Source organism: Typopeltis vanoorti, chromosome 19 (genome assembly GCF_054136105.1).
Source record: "Typopeltis vanoorti isolate ZY-2024b chromosome 19, IOZ_Tvanoo_1.0, whole genome shotgun sequence".
Classification (NCBI taxonomy): domain Eukaryota; kingdom Metazoa; phylum Arthropoda; class Arachnida; order Uropygi; family Thelyphonidae; genus Typopeltis; species Typopeltis vanoorti.
Genome location: NC_143567.1, coordinates 44098293 through 44119323, shown reverse-complemented (window position 1 = coordinate 44119323; position 21031 = coordinate 44098293). Strand labels below are relative to the sequence as shown.

At 35.2% G+C, this 21031-nt stretch overlaps 2 protein-coding genes across 3 annotated transcripts in view; one reads left to right on the top strand and one right to left on the bottom strand.

Annotated features, from left to right (window-relative positions):
• Positions 1-21031, bottom strand: part of LOC150096051 (PCNA-interacting partner-like) — a 274947-nt gene that overhangs the window by 42338 nt on the left and 211578 nt on the right. The window lies entirely within an intron of this gene.
• Positions 1-21031, top strand: part of LOC150096052 (Golgi-associated PDZ and coiled-coil motif-containing protein-like) — a 171168-nt gene that overhangs the window by 143375 nt on the left and 6762 nt on the right. For both annotated transcript variants that reach the window (XM_090408808.1, XM_090408809.1), the window contains exons 7-8: positions 7360-7445; positions 17431-17727. In XM_090408808.1, the coding sequence (XP_090264934.1) occupies positions 7360-7445; positions 17431-17727 (383 nt within the window). The remainder of the gene's footprint in view (positions 1-7359; positions 7446-17430; positions 17728-21031) is intronic.

The following is a 21031-nucleotide window of genomic DNA, read 5'->3' as shown; positions in this document are numbered from 1 at the left end:
ATGAGGTACCGAGTAATGCAGAAGTAGACTATTAATGGTTTTATTGTTTATTTGTTTTATCTAGAAAAAATTTAACACAAAAATTGGATGCCATAATTTGAAAGTAAAGATTTGTTGCTTCCTTTTAAGAGTGTGTTGATTATGGACTTATTTCTATACTGCAGGGTGGATATCAGAAGAATAGAAGAGAATAAAAAAAGTGACATAGAACAGATGTCACCTCATCTGTTCTATGTACCAAAAACATTCAGTATAATCAGAGAAATGTTAATTAGGAAACATTTGGTATCCAGTTTGGACAAGATTCTTCTGATCTGTTACTAGAGAAAAATCAAAGTACTAGCTAGTGCAAGAATATGAGAAAAAGCAGGAAGCCAGAAAAGTGGCTTGAGTGTAAAGGTATAGAATCAAGGTCAAAAGTTACAGCCAGTAGCCTTGGAAGAGGCCAAAATACATAACTACCATTTGGACGTGATGTAAGTTTCCTGCATTTCAGTCTTTTGGATGTGTTAGCTTGCTTGTAGAATTTTGGGCTTTGGTATAAAGAGAATAAGAAACTGAAGATTTCAATGAAATGACAATGCTGCTGCCAACTCCCTGGAATTCTTTAAGACCTGTGGTGATATACATCAAATCCTATTGCCTTATTGACATCAAGCTTATTTAATTCCATGTATATCTCCTGCTCACCCACAAATAACCCATCCTATATCATCTACACTTAAACTTCTTATGATTTCATACCGATGAGGATGAAACACCCTTATAAATTGTTCACCGAATACCTCAACTTTGTCCTCTGCAGGTTTCTATTCCACCATCTTCATCCATTAATATCATCTTACCATATAATCATTCTTCCTTCTACTTGCCATATATTAAAAAATTCTAAAGTTTTTCTTGGCAGATTTGTTAATTTCTGCTCATACTATACTTTTGCTGTCCTCTTCTTCTTCCTTTTTTGTATTAGGCCTATTGGCCGGTTACAGAGCTGTCCTAAGTTCTTCCAAACCGTACCCATCCTGAGGATAAGGTGGTTAGCCTTATGCCTGCCAGTGTGTCCTATGTCTGTAGATGTTGTGTTCAGGGGGCAGGTTGGACTGTTGTGGGAGACAAAAAAAAAAAAAAAAAAAAACAGAGTTTCCGGGTGAAAAAACCCCCTACCTCCGTATTAGACCAGCTAACTCTCTTTTGGTCGAAAGAGACCAGATAAAGGTTTCTCACGTCACTAACGGGAATAGAGCCCAGGTCTTTCCGACCAAAGGGCTTTGTCTATACTGACTGAGCTATGGAGGCTCCTTTAAAATATTCTTGTAGAAGAAAGAAAACACAAAATACCTTTATGAATTCTGTCAGGACAACATAAGCAGATAAGGTTGCATCTGACAGAAGACTGACCTGTAGCAACCTTCCTGACGCAGCTGGGGTACTTTTAACAGAGCCCTTCCGAAAAGCGGCAATCTTATTGCTTGAGATCATCTAATCATTAATTTCTTAAATATGATGAAAGATTTTTCATCTCAATATAGAATATTAAGAAAAAAATCTTTCATTTTCTCTACCAACTAAGTCACCTTTCTGACCTGCTCTTTATACTCCTTATGCAACTGATCGTTTCCATTATTCATTTTGTGTTTCCTCTACAGTACCCTCTTCTTCCAGATTTCATGCTCAATCCCTTCATTCATCCATTTGCCACCTACTTTGTACACAGAGCTTAATTCAGCTTTTTAAATTTCAGAATACATTTGCACTGATGTTATTAAGTATCTCTTTATCAGTTCCCAAGCAACATTTATTTCTTTTCCACTCATTCCATGCTATAGCTCCAAGCTGTCTCTTAAGTTTCTCATAATCACCAGCCTTCTAGTTCCAAATATATACAGGAATACCTCGATTATCACGGTTTATAATTTGATACCAAAATTCGAATTATCGCGGCCGCGAGAAGCCCACTGCATATGCAACCAGTTCGAGTTGCCACTCTCCAGGTATCGCTCTCTTGTAGCGCTTTGTTTTTATCCGACAGTACCTTCTCACCACTTACCAGTAACTATCTGCCCTTGCCTGAAGTACATGTGGATGTTTATTTCTCTTGTTATTTACTCCTACAATGAATGCTAAAAGAAACAAGGATGATTTCAAGTCTACAGCTATCAAGAAGAAACGTAGAGTGATCAGCTTAGGAGATAAGTTGCATATGATAAATAAGTATGGAGCAGGCATAACCAAAACCAAAATTGCAAGAGAGTACGTTCTAAATGAATCAACTGTTCACCATATTTTAGACCACGCTGCAAACTATAAGCAACTAGGACAAAGTGCATCGACCTCATCTGTGTTCCAAACTACGAGAAACAGAAGCCATCATATGATTGAAATGGAAACACTATCGTCAGTGTGGATAAAAGATTGTAACCAAAAGAGAATTCCTTTTAGTCAAATGACTATAAAAACAAAAGCATTGAATTTGTTTGAAACTTTAAAAAGAAAACAATCTGAAAGCGAAAATGATTCGGCATCAGTAGTGGAAGAAACTTTCTCTGCAAGTTCAGAGTGGTTTAATCAGTTTAAAAAGCAATCGAGCATTCATAGTGTTCGTGTACAAGGTGAAATTGCAAGTGCCAATGAAAAAGCAGCAGCTAGTTTTCCTGGTGAATTGCAACAGATCATTGAAGAAGGAAATTATACCGATGATCAGATATTTAATGCTGACGAAACAGGCTTATTATGGAAAAAAATGCCCACTAAAACATTTTTAACAAAAAATGAAAAATCACAGTCTGGCTGCAAGGTTTCGAAGGAGCGTGTAACACTTTTACTATGTGGCAATGCTTCTGGAGATTACAAGATGAAGCCTCTCTTTATTTATCGTTCACAAAATTCTCGTCCACTTAGATGTTTAGATAAAAATTTTCTCCCTGTTCATTGGAGATCCAATAGAAAAGCTTGGATGACAAAAACTATTTTTGTGGATTGGTTTAAAAACTGTTTTTGTCCTGAAGCTGAAAGGTACTGCAAGTCATTAAATCTTGATTTGAAAATCTTGTTGATATTAGATAATGCACCTAGTCATCCAACAGCACTGAATAATTTGTGCAAAAATGTAAAAAGTTATTTATTTACCACCTAATACCACGTCCATCATCCAGCCAATGGATCAAGGTGTAATCGCATCCTTTAAGGCATATTACCTACGAAGAACTTTTTCACAAGCAATAGAAAAGACTACAGGAGATGAAGCTATGACTTTGACAGAATTCTGGAAGGCATTCAATATCAAAAATTGCATTGAGAATGTCAAGGAAGCATGGAGTGAAGTAACGTCTAGCAACCTGAGAGCTGTGTGGCAAAAGATTATTCCTCATTGTGCAAATGATTTTAAAGGATTTGAAAATGAAGTAACCCGTGTTATCAATGACATAACTGAGCTTGGCTTTGATCTAGGACTAAAAGAAATTGAAAAAGGTAATATTCAGGACTTGCTTCAGTCACATGATAAGGAGCTGGATGATGAAGACCTAATTAACCTCAAGAAGAACGTGCTTACGATGCTCAAATCGATGATAATGACGAACAAATTGACTTGGCACCAAAGGAATTTACCCTCAAAGAAATGGACGGAATGTTTAGAATTGCTGAAAATTTTAACGGAAAAAATCTTGAACGCCAATCCTAATCTCGAGCGATCACTGAAAGTTCGTCAGGAAATTGAAAATTCCATCCGTTGCTACCGAGTTTTATACGAAGAAAAAATTCCACCAGACAACTCTACACCAATTTTTATCCAAGAAAGAATAATTGTATGTACTTCTTATATATAAATAAAGATTAAAGAATAATCTTGTTTTTCTTAATGAGCCTTCATTTTTTACTTAACACGTTTAACACATTTCTTTTTTACTTGATATATAAAATTGAATTAATAGATTTGAAAAATCCTTGGCATTGATCACCCATTTTACACGCATTATTTATCCCGATTATGGCGGATTCGATTATTGCGTTATTTCTCTTGGCAACAATAACCGCAATAATCGAGGTATTCCTATATATATATATACTTTTTTCGCAGACATATAGCCGTCAACCGCCCAGGTAATCATCTTATGGTCACTCTCACCATTATGAAAACGGACAGGAACGCTGAAAACATCAACTTTATTTTGAATGAGAAACCTGTAAACTATTTAGGTACAATTTTTAATAAAGATGGCAAATTAAACATGGAAATAGACAACAGAATTAGCATAGTTGGTATGGTAGGAAGTCAACTGAATAAATTTATATGGAATAAAAGAGAAAGTAACTTTAAAGTAGCTGTATAAGACAGCACTTAAACCAATTTTGACTCTTGGATCTGAGAACTGGGTTAGAAATAGAACTGATCACTGATCGAAGACCACAGATATGGGGAATAAACAGATGGATGCCTTGATGACAATCATATTAAAATTGAGGATATTAAGTAGAAAGTTGACATTGTTAGAATTCAAGAATGTGTGAGCAGAGCTAATCTAAAGTGAAATGGTAATGGAAAAGGAAAGGTTAGCAAAAAAAAGTGTGTTGTCAGGATGGCAGAAAAAAAATTTCATCTCCCTTATTTCTGCTTGTGGCATTTGTAAATAAACATAGCAGTTTGTTTTTAGGTCTATAACCAGTCCTAGTCAAGCCACTTGTTGGTTGTGATTTCCTCACCACCTACCCATGCCAATTATCTTTATGACTGCTTACCCCACATATTCACTTAGTCTCAACTACCTGACTCGTGTCGATCCATTCCCATGTTAATAATCATCCCCAATCACACATTCACTACTGCTTTCAACATCTACCTCTCCCTATGCCATGACAAGGGACCAAATGTGACAACATATTATGGGACGAGTTTCCAAGAGAAAAACCCATTTGCCCGTGCTAGAGAAAGTTATAAATCACTTCACGCAAATATACACCTTAATGTCTGCAAATATATCTTATTTTTTTAAATATAGCTTTTATTTACACTGTGAAAATTAAATATTACATATGTTTCCTAGTGTAATGATGAGACTACTCAGATTTTAGCAAGATTGTAACTGCATGTCACCTGCTTGACTGTCTGAAATTTTTATGTTCGGTTAGATATTCATGCCACATATAACCCTAACTTAGCCTTAAGTGATTTTTCTTTATATGTTCTTCTAAAGAGTAACTTACATGTTACTTCATGGATGAGGAATTGGAAGGGTGGGATGTTACTTTTCAATCCTCACTCAAAAAAATCGTAACAGTGTATTTTTCTATAAAGTTTTTTTTGGAAGGGGGGGGGGAGTGGTGAATACAAAATCAAGATGAATATGTAGATGGAGTCTAATTGTCTTCTAGTGTCCTCTAACAATTATATGCACTGGGCTCCAAAAACTAAGGACGAACTACATTTTTATCCGTATATGGGAAAACTTTCATGACTACAGCCAAATGTGGATATAAATTTATTGCCAGCATACTAATAAATTATGTTACACAAAAAATATGTTATAAATTTCATAGAAATTATGCAGTACATTTTTCACAAAAGATACAAATTTCCTAAGGACGTAGTTAAGGAATTGATGTATAGTGCTTACGGAAAATTATGTGGAGAGACATTTCAGTATGGAATGTGTCCACTTTGAACTGCGATACAGCTCTCACAACTATACTTAGCATCAGGTGATTCAGGATTTCTTGAGCAAATTGACCCACTCCTCCTTCAGAGCAAGAATAAGGCCTTTTTTGTTTTGTGGATGAGAATTTTGAGCAGCAATGTGTCTTCCTATTGCATCCCAAATGTGTTCTGTGAGGTTTAGATCTGGGGAGCATGCTGGCCACTCGATTCGATTAACATCCTTGGTCTCCAGAGGTATCTCCATTGCTCGTGTATGATGCAGTGTGGCATTGTCATCGATAAAAATCAATTCTTCACCAATCAAACATGATGTTGAAGAACTTCATTGCAATATTGTTCACCAATCAGTCCCTTTTTCCAGCAGTTGTGGCGCAGTGCGTCCATTAAGCATAATGCTTATTCAACGCCATGATCTCACAACTGCTGTATCTATCCCTTTCAAGAACGTCCTCTCAATGGTAAGCAGTCCCAATTTCATGCCAGATCAAGTGTCATCTAGAATCGAAGGAAAGACTAAAAGCAACTTTCACCTGTAAAGAGCACATTAGCCCATTGTGTCTTGTCCAATTTTTATGGATACAACACCACTGAAAATGTGCTCTACAATGAGCTGTGGATAAAGGGACACAGACTACAGGCTTTCAGACATCTTGCCACAGTTTGTTGAGATATCTGCATTCCTGTGCCTGAATGGAACCAACTTGCAAACTGACCTACCTTGGTTGCATTGATTATGTTTTGCTGCTATAACCAAAAATATCTTTGTGCTCTGTGATAGAGTGAAGGTAATCTTTTAGCAAATGTCTGGGACATATTCTGTTGGTTTGAAATGCTGCCCAGAGCCTGAATACAACACTATTTGAGATTCCAAACTCTCTTGCAATATCAGTAATTCTGCAGCCTTCTTCGAGCTTTCCAATAATTCTTCCCTGCATGAAATCATTTAGATGATGTCATCCAAGTTTGCAACTTTATTCTTTCACAAAAAAGAGCTTCTTTCAAAACACAATTTGCTTAGTGCAGCCTTTTGCCTTTTTATCCTATTGAGTGCCAACACATGATCCTTTTTGAGTGCTATTCAAAAATTTGAATGTGTATCCACTTGCCACTCGAAATCGTCAGTTATACAAATTGCCACAAGCTGATTCAGCTGAATTTGGAGTTGTAATCTTCAGAAATAGTGTTCGTTCTTAGGTTTTGGACACCAGTGTATTAGATTATGTTATTAGCCCTATTGTTGTCTGAGTTGTTTGAATTATTTGCAATTGACTGTGGGAAAATAACCATGTTATTTTTCAGCCTTTATTTATGCTTGGGGATAAATATTAGTGCATTTGCATGTCTGATGATTTTTGCCAGTAATAAAAGATGTTCTTATTAATAATTTTTGAATTTTATAGTAGCTGCATTTATCATTCTTTAGATATTAGGTTACAACTTAGAGACTTGATCATGTTTATAATATTCAAAATCCACTTTAGTACTGAGCTTTTAAATGCTTTTAATGATTAAACATGGCAGTATTACTTCATACGTCTTATTTAACTTCTTTTTTACTATTATTGCTGCGATTTTGTAAAGTACCAAGGAATTATTTATAAGAATAATGAAGAATTCACTAAATGTGGGGAAAAAAAATTAATTTAAATAAAAATGTAATTTATGTTTAGTTTGTAGAAAATTCTAATGTGTTAATATTTTTATTATAGCAAGGAGAAATTACCATGCAAGTGGTTTTTGTAGCACCTGATGAAGACAGTGAAGATGAAAGTCAAGAAAGTGACCAAGGCTTGAGGTTAACATCTCCTGTGTATATACACACACACACACACACACACACACTATTCCATTTTTAAGTAAAGAGAGTACTATAATTGATTTTTGTTTTGCTATATTGTCTCTTTGGTATGGTTATGATTTAATATTAATTGACACCAGTGTAAAGCTTGATATCTTGCAGCAAAACTTTAGTTGCTCACTCTATGGATAGCCCAACATGCTTCAAATTCTTTTCATTATTACTTACATTTATTGTTGAAAAAAATTGCTAAACCTTGTCAGTTGTGTCATAGAATGAAAAATTTGTTTAACTCTATATATACTGCTTTGGAAAGAAGTCAACAGACACTCCATGGGCATGGTATATCATGCGATGTAACAAGTCACATCTTTGTAGTCAGTATAAATTGAAGGAATATCATGCTCCCAAGTCAGTGTAGATGTGTTTGGGTGAAATGTCTGTGAGTGGGAACGGAACTAACAGAGACTAAAAGAAACATTGTGATAGATGCCATGTTGGAGGCCTATCTGCTCAGCAAATTGTTGACAAATTGGGTTTTTTTCCTCTCATGATGGTGCATGACTGAAATGGCTTGTCTTTGGAGGTTTTGAGTGTGAATGAATTCAAGAGAAATGTGACATGCCTTGAGTTACATGTGGCCTTTCTTGAAATTTTTCATTTGGAATGATATATCTAGGTCATTGATGCAAAAGTTGGAGATGACAGAATATGATAGCAGTAGGTATACCAGATGGATATGAGGCAAGTTTTCTGGCTTTAGCCTCTTTCTAAATAAGTATTCACTATGTTGTTTATTGACTATATTGTTTATGTAGCTTGTGAATTTCTGTATAGGCAGAGAGAGTAGTTAAAATTATGGTTTTTTAGATTTCATGTGCTGCATTTATCATTATCATCTTCAAATTCCTGCCATGTACCCTCAAGGGGTGTACAGGATATGACAGTACTACATGAAAAAAATACATCATTACTAACTTCCTATCTACAATTTTCCTCCAAATCAGTCTGTTACTTGTCAAGACTCCAACATTATCAGATCTTATATTTCTATCGTCTAAGGCACTTTGTACCGTATCAATCCACCTATATCTTGGTCTTCCTCTGGGTCGTTTTCCTGCCAACCTGGCAGAGAACACTTGTTTTGCTAATCTTTCCACTCCCATTCTATTTAAGTGACCATACCAGCTGAGATTAGCTCTGCTAATGCATTCCTGGATGCTGACAATGTCAAGTTCTTTCCTAATATCCTCATTTTTAATATTATATTGCCATTGATGCCATCTGTTCACGCCTCTAATCTTTCTCGGGACTCTCATATCTGCGGTCTCTAGTCTTTGATCAAGTGTTTTACTTCTTACCCAGCTCTCAGATCCATAAGTTAAAACTGGTTTGTACACTGTCTTCTATACAGCTAATTTAGTGTTCCGACTAATTTCTCTCTTATTCCATATGAATTTATTCAATTGACTTCCGATCATACCAGCTTTAATGATTCTGTTGTCTATTTCTATATTTAATTTACCATCTTCAGTAAAAATTGTGCCTAAGTAGCTGAAATGTTTTACTTGTTCCACAGGTTCTCCATTCACAACACAGTTGACATTTTCAATGATTCTGCCTATTTTCATTGTCTTTGTCTTTTTATTGACAAAGACAATGATGACCTTCATACCATATCTATTACAACAGCTATTCAATTTAGTCAGAGAATCTTGCAGACTTGTAGCGGATTTATTTAGAAGTATAACATCATCCGCATAAAGCAAAGAGCTGACATCAACATCTCCAATTTTGATATCAGGTTTAATGCCACTTTCCTTCATAATGTGAGCCATATAGATAATGAATAACAGAGGGGATAATGTACATCCTTGTCTCACACCAGATTTAACATTAAACCATCTTCCTGTACTTCCTTCAATTCTAACTGCTGACTTACAACTCAAATAAAGACTAAGTATTGCTTGATATAATGCCCCATTGACACCATATAACTGCAGCGTATTGAATAGCTTCTCTCTTGGCACCTTGTCATATGCCTTTTCCAAATCGACAAAACTTAAATACAGATCTTTGTTATATTCCCATGCTTTCTCGACTATTTGTCGTCAAGTGAAGATCTGATCCTGACAGCCTCTATTTGGCCTGAATCCAGCTTGTTCTTCACTAAGCTTTTCTTCCACAATTCTTCTCAACCGTTTCTCAAGTATACTTGCATAGATCTTGCCAGGAACACTCAGTAGGGAAATACTTCTGTAATTCTCACATTCAGTTTTATTTCCCTTTTTTATATATGGGTACTATGAGAACTCTACTCCAATCATCTGGAATCCGTCCCTCTGTCCAGGCTTTCTGAACTATGCAGTGCAGCCACTGTAAGACTTTTATACCACCATACTTCAGCATTTCTGGTCAAATATCATCTACTCCTGCTGCCTTTCCACATTTCAAGCCTTTGATGGCTTTTTCTACTTCAAGTATGGATATGTATTCCTGACTGCATGTCTGGTCAGTGTTTTTTATCACTGTGCTGTCATCACTGCTTGTTTCATTTAGCAGTTTTTCAAAGTAATTACTCCATACTTCAAAGATATCTTTTTCTCCTGTTTTCATGTCACCTTTATCATCTCTAACTCCTTTTACAGCACTCTTTCCTCCATTCCTTAGCTTTTTTAACACCCTCCAGAATATTTTGCCACCTTCTTGATATTTATTTTCTATATTCTTGCCAAAGTCCCCCCATGACTTTTGTTTAGCTAGTTTTACACACTGTTTAGCTTTCTTACACATGTCTCTATATTCTGTAAGAGTAAAAGCTGACTTATTTGCCAGGAACTTTTGATATGCTTTCTTCTTTTCCTTCACTGCCTCTTTAACTTCCTGTGTCCACTAGGGAGTTCTGATTTTTTTATCCTTGCACACAACCTCACCACATGCCTCTCTGGCAGAATCAATCAATGTTTTCTTCAGAGTTTGCCACTGAATCTCCAAGGTTTGATTCCTGTTCTCAAACTCTTTCATTTTCTTTTCAATAATCTTTCTGTATTTTAGTCTACAGTTCACATCTGAGAGCTGCTCAACTTTTATTCGCTTTAAAACTTTCTTACATGTTTTCTTTTCAATATGAAATTCAATTTTATCCTGCTCAAGACTAAATAGTGATCACTTCCAATTTCAAATCCTCTGTACACTCTGGTGTCCTGCACCAGGGAGAAAACATCACTATCAACAATAACATAGTCAATGAGACTTTTCTTATTCCTAGCCTCTTCTCTCCATGTGAATTTGTGCATATTTTTTGTTGGAACATGGTGTTAGTAATAACCAGTCCATGTCCTGAGAAGAAATCCAACAGATATTTGCCATTATTATTATCTTTGCTCTTTTCTCCAAATTTTCCCAAAATATTTTTGTATGTCTCACAATCATTTCCTACTCTGCTATTTAGATCCCCAACAAGGACCAACTTTTCCTTTTTCATTGTGTCAGTTGCTTTTTCTAGAGCGTCAAAAAATTCCTCCACTTCTACCTTAGTAGAACCTTCTGTGGGACCATAGGCACAAATAAGTCTCATTGTCCAGTTCCCATTCTCATATTTGCCCACATTACTCTACTTGAGACTGACTGCCATTCAAGAAGATTAGCCTCATATTTTGTGTTGAATACTATGGCTACTCCTTCTTTTCTTTGATTGTCATTGCCTGAATATAACATTTTGTATTTATTGCTCAGTAAGATCTCACCAGTTTTTGGTCTTTTTTGTTTTTGTCACCCCTATTATGTCGATCTGGTACTTATCTAATTCCTCAGCTAGTTCCATTTCTTTGCCATTCAGGCTTCTTACATTGATAGTACCGATCTTTAACTCTGGTGATGTTGAGTTGGGGTTTGTTTTCATATTTGTTCCAGTAGCTGACTTTTCGCTGTTCACCCCGGTTCCCTGGCGAAAACAACGGGGGCCTTGTTTAACCGGGTGACGCCCCAGCCGGCATGAAATTGTCATGTTGTACCATCATTTTTTATTTTGGTTTAACCAATAAGAATACAATTTGGTCGGCTAAATCCCAAATTGCCAGCCCATCCTCGTTCGTTCAGTATCAAAGTAGATACCCAACAGGGTGCACCATGAGAAGGTGAGGATTGGACATTAGGTCAGAAACCCTGGTCGGTTCTCCGCATTCCTTTAAAGGCTATGTGGAGGTCTCCTCTCAGTTATACAGCTTTGACCCTTAAGCACCCCTTGCATTTATTGATTACGTAAAGTTTGAGTAACAGCCAGGAATTTTAAATGGAATGTGAGGGTGAAGATCTTTATATTAGATGCGTTATCTTTAATTCAGATGGAACAAGTGTTTCGGATCAGGAGAATAATAACAGCAGTCTGACCATGGACATTAGGAATAAAATTAGCAGAAATAATCCTGCTTAGTATCTCTTGTTGATATGAAGGATATGAGGCATAAAATTGTATATGCAATACAGACAGCTGCATCTGATATGGGAAACTTGCACCATGTTTATGGTCAGAATTACCAAGAGAAGAACTGAAAACATTGGAATAATTAAGTAATCAAGATTTCATCATCCTTTCTTTAATGTTACATGGTGATCAGCATTTATTTTTATAAATTATGGAGACTACCACCATGTTAAGGATAATTGCTTTAATTTCTTGACATTTCAAACATTTAAGGTAACCTCAAAGTTAACTAGCAACCTCACCAAAACTGAATTAGCAGCTGTGAAATCTTTAAAAGCAAATCAGGATATTGTAATTACTAGAGCTGATAAAAAGAGTGCTACTGTTATATTATCAACTTGTGAAATATAATCAGATTAAAAAGAAAAGAGTAGAATTACTTAAATCAGTCGCATCTTAGCCCACGGATACAGTTAAAAAAACTATTTCCACCACACTTTGCTTGTCCCCCCAAGAATTTACAGTTTGCCTAAAATTCAAAAGGAAAATATACTGCTTTGGCCACCAGCTGAAGTATCTTCATGCCCTAATCATTATTTAACCATGAAACTAGCATAGACACTCCAGGAGTTGGTAGATCCCCCCCACCACCACACACACACACACACACACACACACTTATATAAAAAACACTTAACATTCTGTAAACAATATTAAAAACATTTTTAATATCCAAATCAAAAAAGTCTGCTGGCAGCGAGTTCAACAACTGAATCATGCTGTTCAACTTCTTCAAAGTACTGAGATGGAGCCACTGCTTGATATGCAAGAACAAGAGGTAGAAGTAGTCACTGGGTGCAAAGTTGGAGCTGTTGGTTGGATGGCTGAAAAGTTCCATTTGTCCTTCAAACTCATTCCACATATTCACAAACTGCACTTCTTTCTCTTCAGACATTTCTGCTAACATTCTATTTAAGATCTTTGCTCTACACTGCAACTTCTCATTGTCATACATGAGCAACACACAAACTACTCTTTCTACTATGCTGTTGTCTTTCACTTTCATCAATAATCTCCTATTATCCAATCTCGCATTCTCCCTATTCACAACCACTAACACTCTCGCACATTTCTCATATTCAGTGTCTGAATCACCCTGGAAAACATACCTTGTGAACATTCATTCTCCTCCTGGAAAACATACCTTGTGAACCCTCTCATCCATCACACCTTTTATGGTAGAATCTTCATAAGTGCTATTCTTAAGTCATTTGCTACTTCTTTCTCTCCACCATCTTTCATTTTATTCTTTCATACCCTTCCATTCATATCCACCATATGTCCAATTTAATTTGGTATATGCCTTATCTCATTTCTCATCTGTCATTTCATTCTTCAATTAGTACATGCCAAGAATCATTCTCACTATTGCTCCATAAGTCAGGCTTCTTACATTCTCCTAGTCATCGCAGCTGTTGCTTCGTCAATTAGGCACACTTCTGCTTCCATAATTGCATCAGACAGACTTCTACTTCCGTTTTTCTTTTTTAAATCATTTCCAAATTCGCAATTGCATATTCCACACTTATATTCTCATGCTCACTTTTCTGGCTATCATTCTTAGTTTTACATCCATCATTGTCTTTCACCTTTCATGGTATTCTTCACTTCCATTTCCCTGACTTTCTTTCAAATCACCACAATTCATTAACATATCACACTTTCTACAGACCCTCACTTCTCTTGTTTAATCTCTCAACAAACACATCTGCCAAATTTGCATAATGAACAGGTGCCTTTCTGGATACAGGATTTATAGCTTACACATAGCTTTGTAGTTGTTTGTTTCACTAGAGGACATGCCAGTAAAATAATGGTTGATCCACTTTGTGATACATTAATGGACTGTGGTGAATTGAATGAAAGTCATGAATAGGAGGTGAAGAATACTAGGCCAAAGGCTGTGATGGATGTAAGACAGAATGATAGCAGAAGAGTGAGAGAGATAGCAGATGGATGTAAGACAGAATGATAGCAGAAGAGTGAACATGAGAATATGAATGCAGAGAATGCAATAGCAAATATGGAGCTCATTGAAAAAGGAAAAATAAGTGTAAATGCGGCAGCAGAAGTGAGCCTAATTGTGTGAGAATGGAAGAGAGCTTGACTGATGGAGGAATAGTGAGAACAATTCCTGGAATGCATGAATTGAAGAATGAAATGAGGCATATGCAAAATTAAATTGGATGTGTGATGGATACAAATGGATGTGTGAAAGAATGAAATGAAAGATGGTGGAGAGAAAAAAGTAGTGAATGACTCAAGAATAGTACTATATGGAGATTCTATCATAAAACCTGTGGTGGATGAGAGGGTGTACAAGGTATGTTTTGATTCAGGCATAGGGAGTTGTGGCAGAGAGCAAATGCAGTGATACCCCGAAGTTACGCAGTAGGTGGGACCAACGAAAAGCGCATAATTCGAATTCGCGTAACTCGGAGTATAATACAAACATGCAGTTGGGACCAAAGGTTTACAAAAACACCTATATTTTTTAAGAAATATAATCATAATTGTAGTTTTTCATACATAAAAAAAAGAAAGTTATTTCGATGTCGATGGTTTCATAAAATCTAATAGATTCGTCTGACGGCATAATGTCTTTTTCTTGTCATGCAAAATTTCTTCATAGCAAGCCAGTGATTTTTTTATTCCTTGCCTTGTGGCTACAATTCGTTCCTTGTCCAAAATCTGTAAACCTTTCTTAATTAAGCTGAGACATTCTGTTAATTTTGCAATTGTCATGTGCTTTTCTGGTAAAACTGGATCTGAGGTTTCGGTCTCTTCAGTAGCGAAAAGTCTCCAATATCGGAGACTCTTCGCTACTGAAGGGTGTCTCTGATTTCGGAGACACCCCAAGAATCTCCTATAATCTTTACAGCACTAAAACATTAAACCGTTTCCAAAACTCTTTAACAGACAGTTGCTCATTTTGCCTCATAGCTTCATTCAGACTTGCAAACGAATGCCGTGTGTAGTACGCTTTGAATGTTTTTCTTTTCTTGCTAGCTGTAGAAGAATCGGACTTGCTTCTTTTGGGCGACATTATTATTTTTTATGTGATAAAATTTTTATCAAGAACATAACAATCGCAAGGTTTTGTAGACTATAAAAATCGTGTATGAATGGAGACCGTGCGACACTGGCGAATGCGGTCGGCGCCGGAAAGATACGACTAGTGGTGAGGTGTGACGGGAATATGTATATATAAGAAATATAAGAAACAGCGTAACTCTGGATTTGCGTAAGTCGGGGTATGACTGTATCTTGAATGGAATGTTAGTGAAAATGTGTCAAGAGAAAGGAGTGCAGTTTGTGAATGTGTAGAATGAGTTTGAGGGAACAAGTGAAACTGTATAGGGATGATTGGACTGGATCTGAATGCTTTTTTGGAGTGAGTCACCTGGAAAGGCTAATACTGGAAGGAAGTGAAATCACTGATATGGACAAGGTATCAGTTGAAGTCAGAGATGATGTAAAAATGAACAGGAGAGTGGACTAGGTAAGACCAGCGTGAATGGAGATGAGAATGTGAGAACAGAAATGCAAGTTGAACAGGAAATGGAATGGGCTAGGAAGGTTGGGGGGGGATGCAGCATAAGGAGAATGGATTCTGAAAGCAGTAACGAATGCATGTTGATGGTCAGCATAGGAATGAAACAGCCTGAATACATAGGGTGTAGTTGAGTTGGGGGAGGTCAGATATGAGGATAGATTGAGGGAATGCAACTTGCAGAGCCTTGTGAATAGAAGGAGAGGTGATATGATTAAAACATATAAGTTCATGAGATTTGTTAACAGATAAATGTGGAGGAGATTTTTCATAGAGTAGAGAGAGAGAAGGATAGAACAAGTGGCCATCCCTGGAAGGTGTGAGCAGGGGAGTGAGAGCTGGTTCTTTGCATGGAGAGTGAATGGATTTAAGGCAAGGTTCAATGATTTTTTTGGAGGTCAGATGTTAATAATAATAATAAAGATAGATATTATTTCTGGAAAATTTTCTGTTACTCTTCTAAATAAATATTAATTTTTATGGCTATTTTGTTTAGGAGTACCCCTTTTATGATGTCATTGACTTTTTACTCAATTTTTAGGGCATTACTGAGGTTTTAAAGATATAGATATATGAAGAATGTAAGGAAGGAATAATTTTGGATATACCTTTGTAGGATGTTCCAGGTTGTCATCTTATTAAGTAGCATCCAGAGTATGGCAATATTCCTGAAGTATGACTGAAAGGAAGGGGGTAGGTTGGAAATATAGAGATAGAGAAATGTGGGAGAATTGCAGTTAAGGTATGTGAAATTTAAAACCTGGGTTTTAAGGGTGAGTAGTCAATTCTTTGGGAAGAAGGTGAAAGATAGAAATTTTTGGGGGAACGGAGAAGGATAGATAGAATATGATGAAACAAGATTAGGGGTGGAAGTAACGGGGTGTGAGCCATTTTGACTGTGTGTCATCTTCAGATCTCATGAGAAAAGTGGAGGCTATGTCATGTTTGCCTTGGGTGTATCTGTGTTGTTTTCCGTTGGTTGGAGTCGTGACCTAACTTTTGTTTTGGAGCTTCCAACTCTTAGAGATTATATAGGGGCGGTGAACGTTTATTATTATTATTATTTGACACCTCCAGGGAGTCCAAAGACTCATCGAGGGAGAGTGTGCCAACAGCATCGAACGATTGGTCCCATTCCAACTACTAACCGTGCTCAAGCTTGCTTAACTTTTTGCATGAGCCATTAGTAGCAGAGGCTCTACCAATCAACCAACGAGAGTTGGAAACTCCATAGGCATATTAAATGTTAACGTATCCTTATGGTTCACATAGTGATTTCTAGCTTACAGCTGGATTGTCACAGTGACTGTAACATACCAATTCCAGAACATCTAAGCAATAAAGCGTGAACTGCTATTTCCGTTTTTCTTTTAGTTATTATGTTTCTTATTGCTTAATACTGCTAATAATAAGTAATAGTGCTATCACTATTTTGTACTAGCAAGTGTATAGTGTAATTGTCAATAGAAATATAACAAAAAAAACATTTAAAAAAATGAAAAATGTAATGCACACTGTCAGTTTCAATGAAGAAATGAATGGATATAAAAAAAAAAAAAAAAAAGATGAGCAGACTGTCTACATTGAAATAATCCTGAAACTACTCATATTATAGACAAACTTAAGCTTTAAGCAAAAATGATGACTAAATGTGTTCTCACTGGAAATGGAAAGTGAGTAGCACTATGAACTTCACTGTCACAGCTTAAAATTCAAAATCATCCACAAATCAACCAACTTAGATTACTAACAATCTCTTTACTTCATATCATATCTGCTCCAATATTTAAAAGGCTGTCATCCAAAATCAATTTTGCAGTGAACCTATACAACACCTACCTTCTCTTTAAATTTAAAAATTTAAAATAGCATTTACTCAGATCGTGTCGATCTACTAATAAAACTAATTCAATTATCTGCTTATAAAAATTACTCTTTATTTATAGATACTTCTTCTTCAATCCAGAAACAAGTAGTCAGCTGAGTATTTCTCATGGAGATGATAGAAGAGAGGTAGATGCTGCTAGTTTATCATCCTTGGAGAGGCCCCCTTGTTTTGCACTAGAAACAAATGCAACTGATGAGAATTGCACAGAGAATATTATCAATAGAAAAGCACAGTTGTTGAATTCAGCACATTTAAGTCATAGTCCAATACAGCATCATTCAGATCCACTAGTTGGTACCTCGAGCAATAGTATATCTCAGACTTCTAACTTGGAATTGTCTCCATTGCCAGATAGGTATATATACTCATATTTTTGAAAAGTATTAAATCATTTCTCTCATAAATATTTTTTTGAAAAATTTGAACCAAGTTTAATGAAGTGGATCCTTGAAATTAATGTATGCTAAGAATAGATATGCAGAAAATTGGAAAACAAAAAAGTAGTTCATCAAAATAGCAGATTATTGAAGAAAGCAGTTTACTAAAAAATGAATTAAATGGCAGTTTCATCAAAACAGCATTATTTAAATTACTTTGCATGTTTTCACTGGTAATCTTTAATTAATTGTGCATTATTTTTTAAAAAAAACATTGCTGTACTGCTTACTTTTCTGGCTGTAAAGCACCTCATTTTCATTACTTCATAATTAGCAACTCACTGTCAATGGTTTTATCTATAATTGGTTTTATCTCATAGGATGTAGGGAGGGGCAAAATCAATAAGTTTCCTGATCAGAAGTGCAGACAAGATATCTATCTGATGAGTTACAATAAATATGTAGTGCATAAATTAATTTTAAAAATGTTTAATTTTTTTTAAAAATTTCATGCACACCTCATGAAATGTGTATGGCACTTATTTCATGGCCTAGGGATAACTGATTCCTTAATCTGTCACTAGGGGGATAAAAGTAAAGTACAGTTAGTTTAGAATAAAAACTTGTGGAGGGAGAAATGCATTGTTACAAATAAACTTTAAAAAATGTTGGAGGATTCATCTGCTAATATTGTTTAAAATAAAGCTGAAATGATTCTAGAGTCATGTGTAGACAGATATCCTAAAAGCTGATTATAGTGAAAAATTTACTTAATAAAGTCATTAAGATTGGAGGATAGGGAGAAACTATTTTCTAGTCAATAAATGTTAATTTTTTTCAAAAGTAATTCTCACATTCTGTTCTATAATCATGTTGTGCTATATGAATAGCACAACATGATTATCAAAATCCTTAATGACCAAAATAATAATTTTGTCTGTGACTTAGTGTATAAATGTCAAAACATTATTTCACAAGAAAATATGCATTTCACTATGAATTATGAAAAGAAATTATTAAATTTCCTTTCATAACTGAACTTTTTAAAAAAAATTAATTTTACAATGAATTGTTAATCAGTGAATTCTTTTTAACTGTCACTCTTCAAATTGTTTATTGAATGAATTGCTTTTTTCAGTACATCTTTCAGAGGGTTACCATTTGGTAAACTGTCTTTTGATGAACTATTTTTGGTGATTTTTCAAGGAATCTTACTTTCTGTATGGTACCTGCATTGATTATTTGACCAATGCCTTTGATCATTTATTTCTAATAAAACTCACTGATCATTAAAATTGGTTTTGAACATTACCTTTTACGTTGATTGATTTTACATTGATTACATTATTGCTTTGAGAGATTAGATTTCTCTCATATCCAGCATAAATTTTTATGGTATAAATGCTACTCTCAACCATACCAGCCTTGTTAATTATATTTTTTTTTCTCCGTGTATAATTTTCTCTTTTTACTAAAAATTGTATGAAGTAGCTATAATGCATGGCATTATTAATTTTTATTAGTGATTTACATTCCATATTTTACAGTAGATATTTCATAAATTAAAGATGTGAAGAAATTATATTCTTAGTTTAATCCTTTATTCAAGTTACACGTGAAGTATCTTTACGACTAGGCTACTCGCCTATAGAGTATAATAACTTCACATCAATTGCCTTAGTATCCCATAATACAAAGCACACATCCTTTTTGGTGTGTGTAATATAATATTACACACACATTATAATTATTATACATTATGGTAAGGGCTACTGCCCAGACCGGTTTCGACCTTTATTGAGGTCTCATTATTGGGAGCTAGATCTTGAAAGGATACCAAGGTTAAAGTAAGTTATCTTGAGCTTTTCTATGCCACTGAGCTCCAGCCATCTCTTTGGTCTTCCTGTAGCTCTCTTTCACTCTTTGGGATACTATTCAGATATCAACTGTGTTCATTTTTGAGTGTTACTTCTTGTAATGATCTTTCCATTTTAGTCTGGGTAATCCTCAAATTATTGGTCAATTTTTAAGTCGAAGTCCACATTTCACTTCGATATGTCATAACTGGAAGTGCACAGCTGTTGATATTTTTCTTTTAAAGCAGAATGGGATGTTTCATTTGAGTGCTTCATGGTGTTTTCCAAAATCTATTCGACCAAGTTGAATTCTACATCTAACTTCATCTTCTTCTCAGCCTCCTCCTACTGTGATCTTTTGTCCTAGATAAACATTGGAGGTTATTTCCTGGTGTTCCATTTGTATAGGCTTTTTAGTAATGTATTCATTATATATCATTTTTGTTTTGTCTTTATGTTTAATCCTTTCTTTTTACATTCCTTCTGCATTCAGTTCATTGATCATTTAGGAAACTTTTCAGAGTTTCCTAAAAGAATAATGTCATCAACAAATCATAGGTGGTTTACTTTTTTTCCCCTTTACCATAATTCCCTTATTTTTCCAAACCAGGTTTAAAAATTTCTTCTAGGACTGCTGTAAATAATTTTGGTGAAATGGCATCTTACTGTCTAACTCCTTTTTATAGGAAATTTTATATTTGTTCCTAATTTTATATATATGGCTGAGTATATTAATGTAAGTTTTTTTCAATTCCTTGATTTTTTTAAGGGCTTCTAAAATAGGTAATGTTGAGATTGAATCAAGTACCTTTTCAAAATCAATAAATGCCATACCTAAGGGTTTTTGGTATTCATTTGTCGTATATGATCAATAGTGCTGTAATTTTTTCTGAATCCTGCTTGTTTTGGAAGTTGGCAAAAAATCTAGTTAGTTTTGTATTCTGTTGCTAATGATGTTTGTAAAAATATTGTATGTTGTTGAAAGGAAATGATAGGGCAGTCATTTTAATATCGCATCTGTCTCCCGTTTTAAAAACTATAATAAGGATAGCATTATTACAACTCTTTGGTATTCTATTATGTCTTAGGCATGATGTATAAATTTAACTTAACATAGTTATAACTGGTTCATCACATGCTTTCAGAACTTCTCTTGGTAACTCATCTTCACTCATGCTACCAATTGCATACTGAACTTCTTCTTTTAAAACATCAGGGCATATTCCTCTTCAATTTGGGATATTACATTTTTGTTTTAATATTGGTTTTAAGTATTGGAAATCATCATATAATTTGGCATAGAAGTATTCCATTCTTCTTATGATCTGTTCTTTGTCTTTAATTAGTATCCCATTTTTATCTTTAAGAATTATTACTTTATTTCTGTCTTCTCTTTTCAACTATCTTCTCACGCCTTTTAGACTGA